Source organism: Oreochromis niloticus, linkage group LG6, assembly GCF_001858045.2.
Source record: "Oreochromis niloticus isolate F11D_XX linkage group LG6, O_niloticus_UMD_NMBU, whole genome shotgun sequence".
Classification (NCBI taxonomy): Eukaryota; Metazoa; Chordata; class Actinopteri; order Cichliformes; family Cichlidae; genus Oreochromis; species Oreochromis niloticus.
Window position 1 is genome coordinate 6,728,989 of NC_031971.2, and position 23,965 is coordinate 6,752,953.

The 23,965-nt window shown below is 39.5% G+C and overlaps 2 protein-coding genes and 2 long non-coding RNA genes across 4 annotated transcripts in view; 3 read left to right on the top strand and 1 right to left on the bottom strand.

The window, feature by feature from the left end:
• LOC100708464 (basement membrane-specific heparan sulfate proteoglycan core protein) overlaps positions 1 to 23,965 on the top strand; it is a 286,964-nt gene that overhangs the window by 177,739 nt on the left and 85,260 nt on the right. The gene's annotated exons all lie outside the window — the stretch shown is intronic.
• Positions 1 to 23,965, top strand: part of LOC102076129 (sialoadhesin) — a 95,202-nt gene that overhangs the window by 44,340 nt on the left and 26,897 nt on the right. The window contains exons 5-9 of the mRNA XM_025907919.1: positions 19,748 to 19,975; positions 20,254 to 20,604; positions 20,708 to 20,941; positions 21,096 to 21,356; positions 22,879 to 23,139. Of these exons, the coding sequence (XP_025763704.1) occupies positions 19,748 to 19,975; positions 20,254 to 20,604; positions 20,708 to 20,941; positions 21,096 to 21,356; positions 22,879 to 23,139 (1,335 nt within the window). The remainder of the gene's footprint in view (positions 1 to 19,747; positions 19,976 to 20,253; positions 20,605 to 20,707; positions 20,942 to 21,095; positions 21,357 to 22,878; positions 23,140 to 23,965) is intronic.
• On the bottom strand, positions 6,424 to 7,904 carry LOC112847107 (uncharacterized). The gene is made up of 3 exons (XR_003220449.1): positions 7,542 to 7,904; positions 6,825 to 6,960; positions 6,424 to 6,557 (listed from the first exon to the last, which is right to left on the bottom strand). It is a non-coding gene; the product is annotated as an uncharacterized LOC112847107 (long non-coding RNA).
• On the top strand, positions 6,796 to 19,392 carry LOC112847105 (uncharacterized). Its single transcript, XR_003220447.1, has 3 exons — positions 6,796 to 6,934; positions 10,755 to 11,095; positions 19,275 to 19,392. It is a non-coding gene; the product is annotated as an uncharacterized LOC112847105 (long non-coding RNA).

A 23,965-nucleotide genomic window follows, 5' to 3' on the forward strand; every position in this document is an offset into this window, starting at 1 on the left:
TATTAAGCATTAATAAGGTATTAGTACAGTATTAGCAAGTGCTAAATTCCTTGTTTATATAGCATTGCTCGTCTTTAGTATGCCATTTATGAACACAGATATGTTTACACACATCTGTTACACCATGTACAGCTGTCACTGCTACTACATCACTGCTAGTGTTAATCATAATCATATTCACAATAATATATCTGTATTTATAAATGATATACAAAGGAGGATTAATGATACAAAAATTATAAATTAAGCACTTGCTAATACTTCACTGGTACCTTAATAAGCTTAATGACATTATTAATTATTATTATAAAGTGCTACTGTTTTAATATCATTTTCTGAGGAGGTCTTTTTGCTTCACTGTGGGTTTAGTTTCCTATGTCCGGTCCTGCATGTACACGGTCCTCTCTTTTCCTCTGTAAGTAGACAGTCAGTTTTTCCTTTGGTTTGTACTGCTTTCACTCTGAATATTTTTTTATTATCAGTTTTGTTATTTCTCATGAAATGCTTTTATTAGAGCTCATCTCTGTTGGTTTGAATTTTCTGTGGTGTCCTCCATTAGCCATCATCTGTATAGTGGGTTGGAGGGGCAGTTCCCGAGTGCTGTTTCTTATAGCCTGAGATGGTTCTGACACTCCTCGAGACATCTGTAGGTGTTTTTCCTTTCCTGATTATCTCCTCTCAGCTTTCTCTGCACACTTTCCCTTCAGTTCCTCTTTGTTTCCTGACTTGCAAACTCTCCTTTTTTACTTAAGTGCAGCCTTGATGTCAGGACTGAGCCACGGATTAGTATTTGTGAAACAGGACAGTCCTGGTGGGTACAGCATTATCTGAACATACATTAATGTAGCCTGTTATGCAGTCCACCAGATCATCAATGTCCTCCGCATCTTTATCACAAAGCACTTCTCACATTGTTGTGTAAAAACGGTCCTTCAGAGCCTCTTCAGTCTCCTCATAACTATGAATTCTGCATATCAATAAATAATGTTCCTCCTGATGATCTCTTCTAATTGAAGTAGAGGAAAGAACTAGTTTGTACCATCTCTTTCTAGTATGGCGCTCCCTCCCGGCACATCTCCATCTCTGTCACATCAGATCAGGCATCATTCAAATGCAGGACTCAGAACTGTGCAACTAAAGGGAGGTTTATTTACAACACCAGGTGAAATGTATACATACAGCTCCATTCAGTCCACTGACTTTGGACAGTATTACTGTTCAAAGTATTAGAACAGCAGAGGACATCAGAACTCTCTCAGCTAATTGTTTTGAAAGGTAACTTTTACACTCCTCAATGCAAAAAATAAATGCATATAGATCATAGAGATGTCTAAGTTGAAAGCTGTGTTATACCGTAGGAGAAAACTCCATGATTATCTGATTGATCAATCTAATCTCATTGGAAAGACCTCACTCCTGTCCGTTTTTCTCATTTTTAGAGAAATTTGTAATAATAATAGGGTCCTAAGTCTTGAGGTAAGACTACATAAATATATAACTGAGTCACATTATATCAACATTTTATTTTCATTTTTAAACATTTTGAAAGTTATTGATCCCATTTATTGTGATTTTTTTGTTATTTTATTGAATCCAGGAAAAAGAAACTTATCGTCTTAAACAATGAACTAAATGAAAGTAAAGAGATGATGCAGTTAAGAGCTCCTCACAGTGTTTAATGTCTTGAAACACATTTTTTATTGATGATGAAGTTACTTTCATATAAATGGTGAAGTTACTTTCATATAAATGGTGAGTAAATGGTAAATGGACTGGTTCTTATATAGCGCTTTTCTACTCTTCTGAGCACTCAAAGCGCTTTATACAACTTGTGCATTCACCCATTCACACAAGCACATTTGTCTAAGTGCTTCTTTTAGCTAACATTCACACTTCGATGGATGCATCGGAGAGCAATTTGGGGTTAGTATCTTGCCCAAGGATATTTGGCATGCAGACTAGGGGAAGCCAGGAATTGAACCACCAACCTTCCGATCAGTAGGTGACCTGCTCTACCACCTGAGTTACAGCCAGTAGAACTGTTGGTATTAACACACACAGATTAAGCTTACAAAATGTTTTCATAAACTATGAGAAAAATCTTAAAAACTCATCATTTTCTCTCTCTGTTAGTCAGACTCTCATCCTGATTATGAAAACGTGTCAGCCCTGAAGTCCATCATCGCAGCACATACAGATGACACAGAGGAGCAGGAGGACCTGGTTTAAACACCAATCAAGTTCGAGTTTCCTGTGAGGAAGAAAAGACTAAACTAAAATCCATAGTTCATTAATGAGAAGTAGTACAATTTAGATTAGCACAAGACACAGAGTTTGTGGAGGATCCAGCAGTGCTTACATGTTCTTCGTCTGCAATCATGATGAATGACAACAAGTTCCAATATGTTTTCATTTATTAACAGGTTTTCTCAGAAAAACAAACGTTAGATTACGGTGATGTAAGTGGAAAATATCTTTTGTTTTTTTTCTTGTTTATGTTTTTTAAATAGTCTCCAGGTCTTTGCTGGATAAAACAAGATGGTTGCGTTTTATCGTGTTTGTTGTCATGTACAGTTTGATGTCGTAACAGGTTTGGACTTAATGCAGTGAAACAAATTAAATAACCTTTAGCATGTTCTTCTTGCTAAAGGTCATTGAAATTGTATATAAAAATTTGTATATACGATTGGATGCATGTTTAGCTGTTTGGATTATTGAAAAAAATCAGTCCTGTAAAGGTTAATCCACCAGTATGCACAAATTCTTTAATGAAAATGATAATATCAATGATAAAATACAATTATTGTGGTTACCCATGAAGGGGGGAAAGTAAAGGATATTGTTATTTCTGTTTAAGAGGCCAAATTCAATTCAATTCAATTTTTTCAATTCAATTTTATTTATATAGCGCCAAATCACAACAACAATCGCCTCAAGGCACTTTTTTGGAATTTGGAATATTTAGTTGCATTCCTGAACAGAAAAGTTATTTTTAGTGGTCGAATGTTATGTGTAATTAATTTCTGTCTCTTCAGAGAAATCCAGTGTGTCGGCCCAAACTTGAGCATAAAAATATGAATTCAGTCGTTTTAGCAGCACACTGAATGATGTGTACAAGAGTAAAAACATCCAGAATGATTAGCCCAAAGTTTCAAGCTTCAGCAAACACTGGAAAGTGTCCATGTGTATACAGCCTGTTTAAAACAATGCTGTAAGATCACATGAGGCTCAGTGTTTAAGATGTAATTCTTAGTCCATCTTTGGGACTTTGTAGTTTCTACATGACAAACACACAGAACAACTTTTATTTGTCTTCATATCTTCCCTTGACCACATGACCACATGACCTGACATCAAGATCAATGAAAAGTGATTATGAAAAGAAAATGACAAAAGTGTCATTTTTCAAACTTTTTCAACTTTTTCTGTATGTTAGAGCTTAATGAATTAAATCATCAGTGTAAACAACGTAAAATTCCAATAATCTCAACAATCAAACAGGAGAAATGTGTTTTTAATGCTCCTGATTCAGCGTGTCTGATAGTTCTCTGCCCTCTAGTGGTGAAACTATAGTGTTACAGTTCCAGGTTCAATCTGAGCGCTCTCTCATCTGTACAGAGTCCGTTCATCCTAAATAAAGAAAGAGTAAATATGGAGAGTAAATATTGAACTATTTGAATATTTGTGATTCACACCAGTACAGTATCAGTGGTGTTAAAGTGGTTTTTTGTGTGACCTGCAGTGAAAGGGGCACTAGTTCACTGATTCCACCTGTTTTGAGGTTTATTGGTTTGTTCAAATTAAAGCTAAATTAGCTGAATTGTATTTTGCTTTGTATGTAAGTGAAAGAGCAGAGCTACATCAATGTGGCAGACTGTTAAAACAAGAAATAGTTAGAAACAGTCCACCTGTCAGCTGATCATACAGCTCATCTTTCTCTGTGTGCTAATCTGGGCTTTTTATGGCCCCTACGTAAGAAACTGTTTGAAGGCCCAATTTTGAAAAACTACAATGGGATATGCTTTTAAGATGATCCATGGTGATAGATCAACAATGTAAAACGTCAGACTTTAAGAAGAAAACAGGCCCAGTTTGTGAACCCAAAATTCAGTTAAATAAACTCCTTCTCTAGGTGGAATCCTATGTTGGAATCCAGGAATGGAAATCCAGCTCACCTGCTGCTCAGCTGCCTCATCATCATCATCATCACCATCTGTCCTCAGACTCACTTTCCTGTCCTCTCGGAGCAGGGTGATTCCTTTGGAATCAGTCATCAGAATACTCCCCTGCAGCTTCCACTGGCATGCCCACCCTCCCAGTGGCCCTCCTCAAAGATGCCTCCTCACCATGTCCAAGTAAAAGCTCACTCTCTCTCCAATGAACTCTCCTGTGGAAATTCCCTGCAATCTCTGAAATTCCATTTTTTACTTCCACAGCAAACCCACTCATCCATGTCTTTTTGATCCTTGCTTTATGCACTGGTGGGCAGTCATGTTGGAGCAGGAAGAGGCTGTTGCAGGAGCTGTCTGGCTTGTGTGTGATGGGGTGCTCAGTGTGAAGAGTGTATGTAATATCTGTGTGAGCATGCACGTGGCTCAACTCCTGACGGCAGAGCGGAATAGTGTTGGGTTTGGAGTGGGTGACCGGGGGCAGCGTTACAACTGGCTACAGCCTGTACGTTGTGTATTAAAATGTGCACCACTGCTATTAAAGCCTCATCTCTTCAGTATCCTCGGGTGTCTCGGCTAATTTCTGTCTGCCTCACTACTCTACAAGTGAAGGGAGTTAGCGCCGAAGGAGGACATCTACTTCAGCCCTGGAGGAGGCATCATCTTGTCATGATTCGGCTGTGTGCCAGCAGGAATTGGACCCAAACGCAAACTCACTGGAGACTGGACTGAACTCAAAATGGCAGCTTTTATTGCTGAACACAAAAACTCTACAAAATCTAAACTGGGAAGACTCTAACAAAACACACAGGGAGCTACAGGTAGAAACACAAAGCATGAGGGAGAACGCGACACAGAACTGAGGGAGACGCAGACCTAAATACACAGAGGGTTAACGAGGGAAGTGGGAGCACACGAGGAACACAGGTGACACTGATAATCATAACCAGACAAGGCAGGAGTAAACGCAACACTGACGCATACTGACGAGGGACTGTCAAAGTAAAACAGGAAGTGCACAGAGGTTCAGACAGGAGGAGAGAGAGCACGGGGAGAGCACAGACATAACGGGCTGGGGAAAACATGGAATAAAACACAAGGAGAGACGAGGGCTCAGATACACAGAGGGGCACACAGGGGGTAAGAGTCACAAGGGGAAAAACACATAAGGAAACAACGTAACAGAGCAACTCAGGAAGCATGGCCTAAATAAGGAACAAAATACATGAAAACTAAGAATACTGGGCCAACGTGGCCCAGGACCATGACACATCTCCCCTTACAACGACAGTCAGGGGACCGACGGCGAGGAAAGGTTAACAAGGCCATCCCCAAACTGTTCCCATTGTCTGAATTTTCCTGATATGATGATTTTACATTTCCTACCACTTCATGGCTGAGTTGCTGTTGTTTCCAATCACTTGCAGTTTGTTATAATTCCACAAACAGCTGACTGTGGAATATTTAGTAGTGGGGAAATTTCATGACTGGACTTGTTGCACAGGTGGAATTATATCACGGCACAATGCTGGAACATTCTTTCACAGACACATGTTTGAAATCCTGCAGCTGGAAACACATTCATAAACACATGAAGACATTAAATGGATATCAAATATATCAAAGCTGAACTCATTTCCTGTCCATCTGCATAGAGCAAGAAACTGCTCTGGTTCTCACACCAAGAAATACAAAATTAGTGACACTTACGTTTTCTGTTTATTTTCATTTGGCTCATCTGCATATTAGTGCTGTGAACAGGAAGGAAGCTGGTATTCTATAATAGTTGGATTTCTTTCTTGTACTTGGAGAGAACAGCAGAAAGGTATCTCAGTAAAACAGCTCCAATGATCATTTTGAATCAAAACTCTGGTTCAGTCCTGAATGTAGGCGACACCGGTAAAATCCTTCACTCCCTGAGGATGTCAGAGGACTTTTAGTCATGTTCAGGTCACTGAAAAGAGAAGATGGATCTCTGAGAGTCACTGACCAAAGAGAACCATGGAAAACTGATATCCACCACAGCAGTGTGGATTTTGAAAAAGAGAACCTTACAGGAAGGTTAGAGTCTTTAAATACTTGTCCACGCTGGCCATTTGTTGAAGCTGCTTCTTATGTCAAACTAAATAAAGCTTATACCTTTAAATTGGTTCCTGTTTCTTATTATTTTTAGAGTATTATTTTAAATCAGAGAATTTTTTTGGCTTTTTAAAAAACTCCATTAAAAAAATCATCTGGCTCCAACCATAAAATGTTTCAGTTTCCCCCAGTGGTGAGACTTTAGTGTTGCTGCTTCAGTACTGAGGACTCCACTGTCTGCATCCATCATCCCACCAATGCTCTTTGCACTGATCCATTTCAGCGCCACAGAAGAATCAGTTCATACAACTTAAAGAAAAAAGAGCACATGCTGAGAATAACATTATCTTTATTTTTCATTGAACGAGTAAAGATAATCAAAGTGGATTAATAGTAGTTTTTAACTTCTGTGTTTACTTGCATTTGTCCTACTGTGAACAGGAAGGAAGCTGGTATATTTAAACACTTCCTTTATCTGCCTGCAGACCACAGCAAAAGAAATCTTTAGACAACGCCCTTCACATTTGTAAGTAGAGCTGTTCTTTGATGGGTCTGATTCCTGGATACATTATTTACCTGCTGACGTGTTTTATTGTCTCTGAAGTCACACAGACAGGTGAGAGGAGCAGCTATGAGATTAAATACAGCAGTGAGAGGATTTGTTGTCGTCGTTCTCTCTGGGTCAGGTACTGTGTGTCGACATTTACATTCACTGTTTTAAAAGGCAAATGTAGGAAAGTTGAATTAAGTCTTTAAAATCAGGCTTAAAATCAGAGTTGAGAGCAAAAAAACCCCAAAATGATACAATTGTAGGTTTTTATGAAAAATCAATAATTTCCTGGACACCGTGGGTCCAAATTCTGGGTTATGGATTTTTCTCTTTTTATTTATTAATTTATTCATTGTGACCAAACGTTTCTATAGACTCAACATTACTTTTAAGAAGGCTGAAATGGAAACAACATGTATTTGTGGCAACTACATATAATATATGACATCTGTGAACATGGAAACAACTTTATCCCAAAAGGCTGATTCTGATCTGGACGCAGCGTTTTCACTGGGAGAAACGTTTCGTCACTCATCCACGTGACTTCTTCAGTCTCAGCTGACTGCAGGTTTCCCCAACCTTATAAACAGTCAGTGTAGTGACTAACGCGTTATTAAGTAACGTTATTATTGTGGTAACGAGCACGGTAACTAGTTATTATGCCAAAATCAGGAACGCGTTTATCGTTACTGGGATTTAGATAGGGTCGTTATTCGTTACTTCGTGTGTTGCGTTCGGCTTACCTCGGAAATCGGAACACGGACCTGGGAATGATGTCTCACTCCAGTAAACGGCGTTCTGGTTAGCCTCGTCAGAGAAGTCGGGATTCCAATATGGCGACGCCCTCGAAAACGGTTGTTTTGCTAGCCCTCTATGAAAACAAATTACTACTAAACACATATGCAGCTCATCTGCAGTCTGGAGTTACCTACATCTTCCTACTCGGAAGTTAGAATTTCCGAGTTCCGAGTACAAGCGAAAGCAACACGACTGCAGTTTCCGTGTTGGACGTAAAAAGCGCACGTGACGCTGTGACGTAAGCTAGAATCTTAGACCATTGAAGCACTTAATCTACCATCATATTTTATTTATCTACTTGGCCTGACTTGAGGAAATATTATTTTGGTTAAATATTGACTATTTTGAGGCTGAAAATACTTAATATTTATTTTAGTTTTCTTTGTGAGGCTGAAAATACTTTTAAGTTTGCCCATCATTACTGAACATGAGGTCTCCAGTTGGTGCAATTCAGCTTACAGTTTACACAGAATGGACTGTGTTTATGTTGAACCATTTTTGGACTATTTTGATACCTACAGCTCCTAAATGGTCTGAGCCACAGTTTAATGTTGACACTGCTAAAAGTAAACTTTCTACCCATTTCAATGGCAAAAATAAATATACCTTTCAAAAGTTTTAACACACTGTATGTGGTGTTTTGTGATCCACTGCTTCTTCCTAGTGATACTACGTACAATGATTAGATTTATAACACTGATGCATCAACCCCAAAATGATGTGTTTGCATTCATAGAGGTTTGAAACAATAGAAATCGATTAAAACAGACAGAGAAAAAAGTGACACATAAAACAAACATTGTTAATTTCAAATTTAGTTTCATTCATTTCATCTTTAACTTGCACTTGCACTACTACACTGCCATTTTAGGTTCAGGCCATTAGGTGGCACAGTGCACTTGTGGCAGGATAGTGCTAACATGTAAGCAAGATAGAAGACTGGCATCCTTGCTGGTATCCAGTTAGGGAAGCAACACATTAATAAGAGAATTCTGAGTAAAACCAAAGTTACTTTCCCTACCTAGTTACTTTGAAAGTAATGAGTAACTTGAAGTGAGTTACTTTTGATAGAAGTAACTAGTAATGTCACTAAGTTACTAATTTAAAGTAACTTACCCAACACTGATCATGAGTAATAATTGAAAAGAAATCTATATACATAAAATATGTGCATACACACGCACAACTAAATATGTAATATTTAGAGTCACTTTTAATTTAGATAAAGTAGTTTTTTAGCCTTAGATACAAACAGTGAAGGGCAGAAAGTGAGACCATTTTCAATCACTAAGACAAGAATTCAAATGAACACTTATTTGTTTCTACTTTTGCAAGCTATAAAATTATAGCTCCTCTGATGAGACTCCTCTCTCCTGTCCCCAGGACAGTAAAAATCTTCATGAGTGAAGACGACATTGACTTTAGAGCTGGAATATAAAGTAGACCCCAATATTTCGCTTCACATAAACATCGTCATTTATTCCCTCTTACTGTGGCTGTTTTTCTTCCACCACGATAAAATCACACTTCATGCAGAGCTCTCTCTCTGAGGAAGAGTTTCCCATCTAAAAATCTGTTTTCTGCATTATTCTCTGGCTTATTACCCACCAGTCTAACGTTGTTTACAGCACTGTTGGACGCTGTTTTTGTGTTTTTTATAATGCTTAGCTGTACTATGCTCTGCTTCAATTCAGCAGCATCAGGTAATGCTCACATGTTGATTCATGGTTTTCTCCAGTTTTTGTTCTACTGCAGAATATTTTTAAGGTTGTCTGCTTAAAAAAAACTCAGGCCAGGAAAATCTCCTTCATGTTTTTCTGTGTTTTATCGTCAGTTGACACAAAGACATCTGCTGTGATGTTTACACCTTTGATAGTCTTGCAAGTGTCAGCTTTCTTTTATTTTTAAAAAAAAATATATATAAATAAAAAAAATAAAAAAATAAAAACCTGGAGAAATACTTACTGGGACCCGCCCTTGGGCTAGTTTCTCCCGGATTTCCCACCGGAGCTTCCTCCTATCCGCCTCCCCCGGTGGTGGGTGTTGTTTCCACCCCTTTTCTTAATCTATAATAATTATTAATTATGATCCAAGTTAAGAGACACAATATACAGGCATGTTTGTAATTACTGTAGTTTAGAAGGGTGAAGATTCAAGATTCTTAATCTGTCACATGCAGAGTCATATGAGTACCGTATTTTCCGCACTACAAGGCGCACTTCAAATCCTTTAATTTCCTCAAAAATCAGCAGTGCTCCTTATAATCCGGTGCATCTTATATACGAATTCTGGTTGTGCTTTCTGACTTCGAACCGATTTTATGTGGTACACGGCACTCAAAGATCTGTAAGTTACGAAGCCGCACCGCTTGATGGATTGCCTGCGCCTTACGGCTACAGTAGTCAGGAGCCTCGTGAAGTTAGCAGGAAGTTAGCTCGCTAGTTTCCACCTAAGCATGATGAACCACGGTCTGACTGAGAGATTTCTGAAAAAATTAAAACGTACAGCTCTGCTATCACTTCCAACATAAATGAAGACAAAACTGCATTAGAACAGCAATGCAATACAAAACAGCACTATACTGAAAATCTGGGTGCTACTACTGCATAGCTATAATTAGGTACTTACAAGTTTTTAGTTTTGGTGGGGCTGTTTTCTTTCTAAACAAACAACACACCACTTGTAACAGGTGTAACACTTGTACCACACCTGTTCATTTTGCTGATGTTTTGATTCAAACTTGATCTTTATTTCAAAGTGAAAACAGAGTTTCTGATGAATTGTGCTGTAACAACTGTTGTTGTGCAAGACGCTGCAGAAACCCTGAAAAGCACCACAATAAACCAACTCTGCCAACCACAAGTGTAATATGTGTAGTATGTAACACACACAGAGCAACCCTCTGATGTCTTTTCTGAAGCTGCTGTGTGTATTAACCAGTTTGCATTTTCAATATTCATGTGGAACTTATTAATCTGCAAATGTGCATTTGTTTAATTTGTCTACAAAAAAAAGTTGAACCTGTCTCGTCACGCTTCTTCTGCCAACATCAAGAGACGGGGAGAGCTCTGACCTCATTTTGAGCTCAGCTCTAATTCTGTAAAGTGTTGTGAGTCCATCTCACACACTTGTATCACATCAAAAACATTTGTTCACAGATAGAAAAAGGCTTCCTGCCACAGAGAGCATCTCCTGGATGACTAAGACGTAAAGAATATCAGACACGCTGTCACTGCTGGTAAAACTGCAGGTTTGCTGTCTTGAAGTTTTATCCACTTGCATCTGGTTAACCATGTATGCAAATAAGGAGGAAGATGAGAGGGTGTCATTTTTTATTTTTTGTCATTTTTTCGATGAGTCGACTTCTGCTTTACAGAAAGGACTGTCAGTTATCTACTTGCATTTTAACGGCTCACACAGAGCAATGAGAGGAGCAGCTATGAGTGTAATAACAGCAGTCAGTGGATTTGTTCTCCTCACTGTGACAGGTTGGTCTGCTGTGAGTAATTCTACTTTGAGTAACCAAATGTGACAGAAAATATAATTCAGACACTGATTTGTTTTCAGGTGAATGTATTTTTCTTCCATCTGTAAAATGATGCTGTGTGAAACATCGTCTGTCCTTACAGCTCTGCAGCTCCAGCCTTCTGTCTCCATTCTTCAATGTTTTTCTTTGCACTGTTAACACTCAGCAGTTCAGAGTTTTGCAGTCTAATCATTTTATCTGCGTTTTATTGCAGTGCCATAAATCTGGACACTAATGATGTTTGGGTGAAAGACCCAATAATTTAGTCTAATTATTATAAATCATCTGTCGTCTTAGATTCACAGAATGTATTTGTTGTGTTTAAGTGGATTTTCTCAGGATGAACATGGCTGACGTTTATCAGTGTGAACTGTTTGTTCCTCTTTTTGTTTTCATGCTGACAAAACCCAGACTATCAGTCTCACTTCACCTCTTTTCTTTTTTCTTTGTCTACATAAAGAACAAATTGTAAAGTCATGGCTGCCATTGACTAAGTGATAGTGACACTACAGCCACTTCAAGCTGCTCTGTAAAATGAACGAGTCATTTAACGTTTGACTTTGAAGCTGCTGAGGCCTGAGCTCTTGTCTGGGATGCATTTTCAGCTACTTTTAATCACTCGAACCTGAAAAGTTTAGAAACAAAACTTTATCTGTGAAATGGAAGTTTTCACCTCGTTACACAGAAAAGCCAACGTGTAACGTCCCCGTATGAGAACATGTCTGTGTCTGTGTTTGTGTCCTTCTTTGTGGTTCTGCTGAAGTGTCTCTATGTGTCAGTGCGTCTCTTGTTATATAAGTGTGTTTGAGTGTAATTTATCCTAGAAGTTACTTGTGTTAGAAATTGTTAATTCCATAGACTACATTTTTATTTTTTATTCTTTAGCTTTTAAATCAGAATGAGGTCCAACTACTTTTATCTGTTATTTTACTTCCTTTTAAAATCCTGTCCTGTTCTCCTGTGTTTTCCATTTTATTTCTGTTTATTGTGCTTCATTTTGGTCAACAGTGGATGTTTTAAGTATGTGCTAAAAAGTGACGCTGAAAAACTAGTTCATGCATTTATTACTTCCAGGCTGGACTACTGTAATTCTTTATTATCAGGATGTCCTAAAAACTCGCTGAAAAGCCTTCAGCTGATCCAAAATGCTGCAGCAAGAGTCCTGACAGGGACTAGAAAGAGAGAGCATATTTCTCCTGTATTGGCTTCCCTTCATTGGCTTCCTGTTAAATCCAGAATTGAATTCAAAATTCTGCTCCTCACATACAAGGTCTTAAATAATCAGGCCCCATCTTATCTTAATGACCTTGTAGTACCATATCACCCTATTAGAGCACTTCGCTCTCGCACTGCAGGCCTACTTGTTGTTCCTAGAGTATTTAAAAGTAGAATGGGAGGCAGAGCCTTCAGTTTTCAGGCCCCTCTTCTGTGGAACCAGCTTCCAGTTTGGATTCGGGAGACAGACACTATCTCTACTTTCAAGATATAGTTAAGGCTGGACCAGGTGACCCTGAATCCTCCCTTATGCTGCAATAGACGTAGGCTGCCGAGTTTTTCCTTTCCAGTTACCTTTCTCACTCACTATGTGTTAATAGACCTCTCTGCATTGAATCATATCTGTTATTAACCTCTGTCTCTCTTCCACAGCATGTCTTTATCCTGTTTTCCTTCTCTCACCCCAACCGGTCGCAGCAGATGGCCCCGCCCTCCCTGAGCCTGGTTCTGCCGGAGGTTTCTTCCTGTTAAAAGGGAGTTTTTCCTTCCCACTGTCGCCGAAGTGCTTGCTCATAGGGGGTCATATGATTGTTGGGTTTTTGTCTGTACCTATGAAGCGCCTTGAGGCGACTTTTGTTGTGATTTGGCGCTACATAAATAAAATTGAACTGAATTGAATTGAATTGCTAGAACTCAATTTGACTAAACTACCAAAATACTCCATTAGGCCTATTTTGGCTCGAACCACTGCTCTTCAGTAGTGGTTAGACTACTACAGTAGTGATTAGTGCCTTCCTGTTTTGGAGGGTTTCTAAATGAATTATTGATGATCTAAAATGTACCCTTTAATATCAAAAACTCTAATACTGACTGTGTATGAATCTATATTCCTCTCACTACTTAATTTCCTGCACCTTTCCTGCACTCACTATCATTCCCCCTTTTTTCTTATTTTCCATCTCGACCATGCTGTGATCGACACTTCCTCGCATGTGATGTGTGAACAGATAATACACACATTGCATCGCTAACAGAAATGCTAGTGGTGTATTGTTTGTGGCACTCTATTGGTGTGAAACTAATTTTCCCCCCTAAGTTTGAAGATTTAAAGTGAAATAAATGAAACTACATGAGCAATATTTCCAACAAAAGGTTTCTACTTTTACCTGTTTGCTACCGTGGGCTTCACCCTGGACACATGAAACCCCGTTTCATTGGCCCTTCCTTCTCCACTGTCCGTGTCATCAGAAGCACTCGGGCTGGCCGGGTATTTCCTGGTTCCCCCTCAGGTGTTAACCTGGGGGTCAAGGGTAGCCTTGCCACTGAAACATTAGCTGTGTCCAAATTCATGGGCTGCATCCTCCTGAGGACGCATTTGTAGACCGATTACGTCACAGCGACGCGCCGAAGGCTGTCCAAATTCAAAGGCTGCTCGAAATGCGGCCCTCAAATGCGTCCTTCATTTCCCTGAATTTTAAGGACGTGGCGGTGTAGACTTCGTGGTCCAACATATCCCACAATTCATAGCGCAGCAGTCGGTGTGGATAATTTTGCCGCAGAAGCGGCGCGGCCGAAGAGTAAACTGTTAATAGTAAGTACCAGAGGTGTGGACTCGAGTCACATGACTTGGACTCGAGTCAGACTCGAGTCATTAATTTTATGACTTTAGACTTGACTTGAAAAAAGGTTGTAATCAAAGGAGTTTGCAAAGAAAAGCGTCTGGACTTCTTTGAGTTGCTTGAAGACGTTTCACCTCTCATCCGAGAAGCTTCTTCAGTTCTAAGGTCAAATGGCCGAGAGTCCCAGATTTAAACCCAGTGGGAGTATCCCCCCCAAGGAGGGACAAAGGACCCCCTGGTGATCCTCTAATCACATGCGCCAAGGTGTGAAAGCGGGTGTGGGACCTAATCAGCCAGGGTTTCGGGTGAGCCCATTGTGAAACCTGGCCCCACCTTGTCATGTGAATTCCTGAGGTCAGATGGCCCAGGATGTGAGTGGGCGTTAAGGCGTCTGGGGAGGGAACTCAAAACTGGATTATAGATGGCAGACAGTTGGTGTCGTAAACCACCGCCTCTGTTCAAAGATGGTCGCTCACAGTGGACATAGATGGCCTCTTTCACTCCTCTTTCAAACCATCTGTCCTCTCTGTCCAATATGTGAACATTGGCATCCTCGAAAGAGTGACCTTTATCCTTAAGATGCAGGTGGACTGCTGAGTCTTGTCCTGTGGAGGTGGCTCTTCTATGTTGTGCCATGCGCTTGTGAAGTGGCTGTTTGGTCTCTCCAATGTAGAGGTCTGGGCATTCCTCGCTGCACTGTACAGCATACACCACGTTGTTAAGTCTGTGTTTTGGAGTTTTGTCTTTCGGGTGAACCAGTTTGTGTCTGAGTGTGTTGCTGGGTCTGAAGTACACTGGGATGTCGTGCTTGGAGAAAACTCTCCTGAGTTTCTCTGATACACCGGCTACATAGGGGATGACAATGTTGTTGCGTCTGTCTTTCTTATCCTCCCTCGCTGGTGTCTGATCTTCTTTTCTGTGCCTCTTTGCTGACTTTATAAACGCCCAGTTAGGATAACCACATGTTTTCAGTGCTTCCTTTACATGTGTGTGTTCCTTCTTTTTCCCTTCAGGCTTAGAGGGAACAAGTTCTGCCCGGTGGTGTAGGGTCCTAATTACTCCAAGTTTGTGTTCCAGAGGGTGATGGGAGTCAAAGAGGAGGTACTGGTCCGTGTGTGTGGGCTTCCGGTAAACTTCAATGTTGAGGTTGCCATTCTCTTCAATGTGCACAGCGCAGTCCAGGAAAGGCAAACAGTTATCCTTAGTGTCTTCCCTGGTGAACTTGATGTTTTTATCCACGCCGTTAATGTGCGCAGTGAAGGATTCCACTTCTTGTGTCTTGATTTTGACCCAGGTGTCGTCTACATATCTGTACCAGTGGCTGGGTACTCTTCCTTTAAAAGAGCCAAGAGCCTTCCTTTCCACTTCCTCCATGTAAAGGTTGGCTACAATAGGTGACACAGGGGAGCCCATGGCACAGCCATGTTTTTGTCTGTAGAAGCCTTCGTTGTATTTGAAGTATGTTGTGGTGAGGCAGAGGTCTAACAGTGTGCAGATCTGATCGGGTGTGAAGTTGGTCCTGTCTTCCAAGGAGCTGTCTTCTTGTAGTCGTTTTCTGACAGTCTCCACTGCTTCCGTGGTGGGTATGCAAGTGAAGAGAGAGACTACGTCAAAGGACACCATGGTTTCATCTGGATCCAGGGTAAGTTTCTGGACCTTGTCGGTGAAGTCGGTGGAGTTCTTGATGTGGTGTGGGGTGTTCCCCACGAGAGGTGCCAGGATGGTAGAAAGGTGTTTCGCAATGTTATAAGTGGCTGAGTTTATGCTACTGACTATGGGTCTGAGTGGGACCCCTTCCTTGTGGATCTTAGGAAGTCCATAAATGCAGGGTATGGCATCCCCTGGATAAAGGCGGTGATATTTGAGGCGGTCAATGATTTTGTCCTTTTCAAGGTCTTGAAGGCAAGCTATAACTTTCTTTTTGTAGCTGCTTGTGGGGTCTCGTTTTAAAGCTTCGTAGGTGTTGTTGTCACTGAGGAGAGTAGTGATCTTTGTGTGGTAATCTGTTGTGTTTAGGACCACGGTGCACCTTCCCTTATCCGCTGGTAATATAGTGATGTTGTGGTCTTTGCTCAGGGAAGCGACGGCCTTCTTTTCTTGTAGTGTAAGGTTAGACGGAGGGACTTTGGCACTGGAGAGGGTGGCTGAGACTTTCATCCTGATTTGCTCTGCTTCGGTCTGTGATAATTTATTATTATTAATGGTTATATAAAAAACGCCTGAGGCCTTGGCTGCATTTTTAGGTAAATAGTACCATATAACTTTGTTGTTTGCAAAACTTGTGCATAATTTTTAGAAATGTACAATTTCTATTTGCATTTCAAGTTATGAAAATGATTCATTAAACATGTAAAAAAATATAACTTTTTTCTACTCGGCTTCTGAATTTTTTGTCTGAATTTAGATCAACTGTGCTAATATAGTATACCAAAATGAAAAAAATAACTCAAATTTCAGATATTTGAGGTTGTGCTGTAAATAATGATAACAAACAAGCCAAGAAAAACATATTTTAAAAGTGAAATATAGAAGTAAAATCAAAAGTAGTCAAGAACGGCCAATTATACCCGGGACCCCAGAGGGTTAAAAAAAAGACTTGAAAGGACTTGAAATTCAAAGTTTCGGACTTGGGACTTGACTTGAAAGTTGTCTGTCTTGACTTGCGACTTGACTCTGACTTGCTTGACTTTACTTGAGACTTGACTTGTGACTTGAGGATAAAGACTTGGGACTTACTTGAGACTTGCAAAACAATGACTTGGTCCCACCTCTGGTAAGTACTGAATAATATGTCACTTATTTATGTGCAAATGTTGAATAATGGAGAACATTAAAACGTTACTGTTGGCCACATGTCGGCAAAGTTATGTGACATTAGCGATGTTTGTACTTTCAGCGTTAACTTGGTTTTAAAGCCTCTACTTTAAAATATATATATAGTTGACCTTAATCTTACAGAGAATGTGATGATTTTATGGATAATTAAAGTCAGTCATATATCCACAAACACAACAGGCTGAAAGTCAGTGATGCTGCTCGGTTTGCAGTCCTGAATATGACGGCACAAGCAGGATTCACTGCACTGTTAATGTTAGCTATGTTATATTGCTGCCTCTGTTCGGTGGTGTCGAGCCAAACGGACTTTAACGTGTGTTTGAACGAGCTGACGGTTCACTCGTTAAGCTGAAAGAAAGATGCTTTAATCACAGGAGTCACACATGTGTCCACTGCACCATCTGGGAACTCTTCTTGTTTAGCACTCGTAATAACACAAACACTAAATCCTCCTTCTCTTGTGCTGTTTTGTAGCAGTGTGTACACCCGAGACTGTCACCTGTCTGTCTGTCCTGCACTCTCTCTCTTTTTCTTTCTCTCTGATTGTGGAATAAAAGTATGAACATGTATTTATAAGTTACACTTGTGTTTGAATCCTGCAGCTTATCACACATTTGATTTCCATGTGTGACAACTGCAAGTGTCCAGAGTGAGGACAGACTGATGGACCCACTGCTGCACATCATCTGTGAGGCTTTGCACCCCTGATGATCCACCAGGACAAACTCAGCAGTGTGTGAGGAAGAGGAGGAGGAAGAGCCAGCAGCAGCTGACAGATGGAAAGAATAGACAGACTGTTCCCTGTTTGTGAAGGACTGCTAGGAAAGTTTAACATCACTAATTGTCTGTCCTGAATCAGTCTTATTAGGTAATGTTCAAATAATGTTATCATCCCAGTGTTTTCAGTGTGGGAGAAAGTACTCAGGGCCTTCAAGTTACACACTATGAAAGGCAGCAACAAGTTTAATATTCAGAAACCTAAAGTATGTATCAGCAGCAGAATGGAGCTAAAAATAAATGTTTGTTTCAGTTCTATGAAGCTTTGAGTATTTTGGATTAGTAGCACTGCTGTGTTTGTTGCATCATGTTGCTGTAATTGTTTATATGCTTTATATATTCTGAGCTAAGTTGATCTATAGTGTTACATCACATTCTATAAGGATGTTATGTGTTTGTATACTTTCTGCCCAGTTTGACCCATTTAGCAGAAGTCAGCCTGTTTAAGGCTCTGATATCTATTCTGTATGACTTAAAGCAGTTATGACATGGTCTGATTTTCTCACCCAATAAAGGAATATTTCATATATCAGTCTGATCTTCATTCTATCAGAAACAGTTATCACAGCTCGTACATTTTCTTTTTACACATATATGTAAGCATTGAGCCAAATATAGTAATGCCAACATATTAAAATAACAATGTTTGTCTCTTATATATAATACATCTGTATATACACTGTCAGAGATACTTGTCTTTGAGTGAAGACTTAAGGTGATAGGAAATATAAACAACTGCAACTTGAATCTTTACTGAAGCTCAGTATTTGACACAGAGTTCACTCACATGTGCTGTACCAGTGTACCTGCACATGTGATGTCACAATAAAAGTGATTTGATTTGAGAGTTCAAACTCACTGCTGTAATAACTAATAATGATTAATATAATAACTATAATATTGGCCATATCATATTTACACTGACTTTAGTCTCATGAACAACATTAACTAATTGTTATTTACTAGCTAATCTTAAAATGACTGTTCAGTACAGATATGAAGGCCAACAATCATGTTTTACAGTCCCATGGTCTCAGCCTCAGATACTTATTAAATCACACAAAGCTCGTGTAGAAACAAACAAACAAACAAACAAAATATGTTCTCCTTCATTTCTGTCAACCACACGTTTCCAGCTATCATGGTTGCTAGGCAACCTGGGCAGCACGACGGAGGCTAGACCGTCCCATTTCACAAGCCTCGCACTTCCGGCCTTAGCGGTCTTTGAGTACGTGGCCCTTGAGGATCGTTGAGGCTGCGTACTTTGAGGCTGCAGATCCTGAATTGGGATACAGCCATTATTTTAGATCACATCTGTGCTCAGGATGGCATCTATCACCTGCTAAAATACACTGACACAATGAAAACACCTGTTTGACGAAACTTTACTGCTCTTTGTGGTTGAGTTAACTCCCAGGATGACGTCTCATGCATCATAATGGAAAGAGGAGAAGTTCATGCTGTTAGTGTTTCATATGGTGACTGTAATAGTGGATCAATGGAATCAACTCTGGCAACTCTGTAACTTCTACACATTTACGTTTATCATCAGTAAATAATTTATCATTATAGTTTGTTTTATTCTAACATTAAGTGAGAGTCTATTTATCTGTCCAACACGTGGAGCTGAAAATGTAGCCAAATGAGTGTGTTTAATTTTCATTAATCTAATTTTATTTTTTGTTATGATGTGCTCTGTGTTACAGTCGTTCTGGGTCAGTATGGCTGGGGAGTGACTTACACTTCTACTCAGATCTGTGCTGTAAAAGGATCCACAGTGGAGATACGCTGCACCTACACATACCCATCTAGACAATATAATCCTTATAGAGTTGTGAGGACATTCTGGCTCACAAAAGAGAGTAATAATGAACCTGTGGATCTGAGAACAGATCCAGAGTATTCAGGTCGAGTTCAGTATCAGTGTGAAAACAACGACTGCACTCTGAGAATCACAGACCTGAGAGAGAGCGACTCAGCTGAGTACAGGTTCAAATTCATAACAAACCATGAAGGAGGGAAATATTCTGGTGTACCTGGAGTCACTTTGACTGTCACAGGTAACATGTTCATCCACTCGTTTACTATTTTAAATCCAGGTGTTTACTGTGAGTGTGTTTGTGTGTTTTATCTGTATGTTGTCAGCTGAGTTTAATGTTCTTTATTTACTAATGGGCAGATCTGCAGGTGCAGGTGAGCAGATCAGCTGTCAGAGGTGATTCTAAGTCAGCAGATCTGAAGTGTGAGAGCAGTTGTCCTCTGCCTGATAATCTCTCCTACATCTGGTACAAGAATGAACAGATCATCACAGGACAAACATCTAATTCTTATACAGACTACTGCGATCCCACAAACAGGATTTCCTGTGCTGTCAGAGGATATGAGAACTCCCGCGCTCCTTCAGTGGGTGAGTTTATGCTTTAACATAATGCCATGTTGTCGAGCCGTGTGGCAAATGAGCTGCATATTTTATAGGTTTTAATAAGGGTAACACTACTGATTTGTATTTTGCTGTTGATCACACAACCTGTATAGTCGGGGCTCATAAATAGTTATCCTACACTGAGGTCGCTGGAGGGAGGAAACCTTTCTCACAGGCTTATACTGAGGCCTTATCACATCATTTTCATTTCTGTCCTCGGATGTTATGACTCTGACTAATATCCAACTCTCTCTGTCTCACAGTAGTGAAGGATGTCTGGGATGTGACTTACACTTCTACTCAGGTCTGTGCCTTCAAAGGATCAACAGCAGAAATACGCTGCACCTTCAGATACCCATCAACTATAAATGGAAGAAATACAAGAGTTCAGAAAGATTTCTGGTTCATCAGAGACGAAAATAATGAACCTGTGGATCTAAAAACAGAGGCAGAGTATTCAGGTCGTGTTCAGTATCAGTCTGAAAATAACGACTGCACTCTGAGAATCTCAGACCTGAGAGAGAGCGACTCAGCTGAGTACAAGTTCAGATTCATAACAAACGATCCAGGAGGGAAATATTCTGGATCACCTGGAGTCACTTTGACTGTCACAGGTAAAATAATTTTCAGTGAAAGTCACTTTAAACATTTATGTGCTTTGCAGCTGTCTGTATGCTGAGAGTTTGTTTTAATATAATATCTGTTGTTTGCTCCCAGATCCACAGCTCCAGGTACATGTGAGGAGATCAACAGTAAACTCTTATTCTAACTGGACAGAGCTGACATGTCACAACAACTGTCAGCTACCTGATCAATCTTCCTACATCTGGTACAGGAATGGACACAAACTTTCATCAGAAAAACAATATTTACACCTGAACACATTTGATTCTGTAGACAGTTTTCACTGTGCTGTGAAAGGATATGAGCAGTTCCCTTCTCCAACAGTGTGTGAGTTCACTTCTCTTACTCCTTTACTCCTCAATAAAGCTGATTTGTTTCTTTTTGGGAAGGTTTTGATGTTTTTATTTTAGAAAACAAACTGTTAATCATGTAAAATTTAGTTGTTATGATCATGTTGTCATTCTCCTGATTTCTCCTCCAGATGCTCCAAAGCTTCCCTCTGTGTCAGTGAGTCCCTCTGCTGAGATAGTGGAGGGCAGTTCAGTCACTCTGACCTGTAGCAGTGATGCTAACCCAGCAGCTAGTTACACCTGGTACAAGGAGGATGTCATCAATCCTCTCAGTTACCAAATCCAACATGTTTTCAGCTCCATCCTGCCCTCTGACTCTGGAAAGTATTACTGTACAGCTGATAATGACCTGGGACAAAAGAGATCTGAAAGCAGAACTATTGATGTGAAATGTGAGTGAAATATATTCATAAGCTGTAAAGACTTTTTGAAGAGCTGTGAGACTGCTGCAGGAATATGGAAAAACTTGGGTTACATATCACGAAGACCATGTTTGCAGTTTTTAGAAATACTGTTATTCTTTTTATTTTCAATGGTTGAGTGTGTGATCTGAACTATTTTTATGCATTTGAATAGAAAAAAAACTGAATTCCATGATTACAAAATCTCATTAGCACATTTTATATGTTTTCTATTCATAATAGAAGATAGAAAACATATCAGCTGAGAAAATGTACGATTTAAAGAAAAAATATTTGTTCATTCTGAATTTGATGACAGTAACTCAAGTCCAAAAATATGAATGGGGCCAACAAAAGGCTGGAAAACTAAGAGGTACTTAAAACATCTGGAGGAACATGTTGCATCAAGTTAACTGGCAACAGTCTCGTAACATGTTTGGGTATAAAAATAAACTCTGAGAGACGCAGTTTCTCAGAAGTACAGACGGGCAAAGGTTCTTCAATCTGTAAAAACCTGTGACTACAAATTGTGGAAATTTTACAAAATTATCGTCCACGATGTAAAATTAAAGATTTTATGTTTTAAGACTCTGGATATCTGACCAACTACAGTACATGATATCATGAAATATTGAGAGAATCTAGAGAAATCTGTGTCCATAAGGTGCATTGACTGAGATGAATGTTGGATGCCTGTGATATTCAGACCCTCAAAAAGGTAAAAATGGCCCTGCTCCAACTATTTTGAGACATGTTGCTGACACCGAATTCAAAATTGGGTGTTTGCAGAGTTTGGCTAATCTTAGCAGCACAGACAGAAGTAGCCTTGGTTTCTTCCATGTTAGCATCCACATCTTGCTGCAGAATGGGATTAACGTGCCAGTGGGATGTCATTTGCTTCCTTTCACCCTCACTCCTGTGATATATAGTTTAATCCGACCATTTCCACTTTGAAAAAGTTCCGTGTTCATACAAATATTTGTGCAATTTCTTTTTAAGTAACAGACTACTTTATTAAGCTGAGAACATCAACTGCAGCTTCTCATTATACACAGTTATTGACTCAGGTTCTTTTATTCTTCAGACTGGACAGAGAAGACACAGACTCAGAGTTGTCAGAGTATTTATAATCATTTTATTCAGTCATTACCTTCTGGAAGGGAGATGTGCACGGTGCTAAGTATCTGCAGATCTGAAGCATTACAGGCCGGATGTGTATATTATAGTCTTCAAAGTAAAGCAGTTTCATTGAGTTTCCTCTAATATTGAAATGAAACAAATTTTTAGCTGAAGAAAAACCTGCAGACAGTTTTAACTGTGCTGTGAAAGGATAAGAGCTTTTCCATTCTCCAACAGTGTGTGAGTTCACTTCTCTTACTCCTTTACTCCTCAATAAAGCTGATTTGTTTCTTTTTGGGAAGGTTTTGATGTTTTTATTTTAGAAAACAAACTGTTAATCATGTAAAATTTAGTTGTTATGATCATGTTGTCATTCTCCTGATTTCTCCTCCAGATGCTCCAAAGCTTCCCTCTGTGTCAGTGAGTCCCTCTGCTGAGATAGTGGAGGGCAGTTCAGTCACTCTGACCTGTAGCAGTGATGCTAACCCAGCAGCTAGTTACACCTGGTACAAGGAGGATGTCATCAATCCTCTCAGTTACCAAATCCAACATGTTTTCAGCTCCATCCTGCCCTCTGACTCTGGAAAGTATTACTGTACAGCTGATAATGACCTGGGACAAAAGAGATCTGAAAGCAGAACTATTGATGTGAAATGTGAGTGAAATATATTCATAAGCTGTAAAGACTTTTTGAAGAGCTGTGAGACTGCTGCAGGAATATGGAAAAAATTGGGTTACATATCACGAAGACCATGTTTGCAGTTTTTAGAAATACTGTTATTCTTTTTATTTTCAATGGTTGAGTGTGTGATCTGAACTATTTTTATGCATTTGAATAGAAAAAAAACTGAATTCCATGATTACAAAATCTCATTAGCACATTTTATATGTTTTCTATTCATAATAGAAGATAGAAAACATATCAGCTGAGAAAATGTACGATTTAAAGAAAAAATATTTGTTCATTCTGAATTTGATGACAGTAACTCAAGTCCAAAAATATGAATGGGGCCAACAAAAGGCTGGAAAACTAAGAGGTACTTAAAACATCTGGAGGAACTTGTTGCATCAAGTTAACTGGCAACAGTCTCGTAACATGTTTGGGTATAAAAATAAACTCTGAGAGACGCAGTTTCTCAGAAGTACAGACGGGCAAAGGTTCTTCAATCTGTAAAAACCTGTGACTACAAATTGTGGAAATTTTACAAAATTATCGTCCACGATGTAAAATTAAAGATTTTATGTTTTAAGACTCTGGATATCTGACCAACTACAGTACATGATATCATGAAATATTGAGAGAATCTAGAGAAATCTGTGTCCATAAGGTGCATTGACTGAGATGAATGTTGGATGCCTGTGATATTCAGACCCTCAAAAAGGTAAAAATGGCCCTGCTCCAACTATTTTGAGACATGTTGCTGACACCGAATTCAAAATTGGGTGTTTGCAGAGTTTGGCTAATCTTAGCAGCACAGACA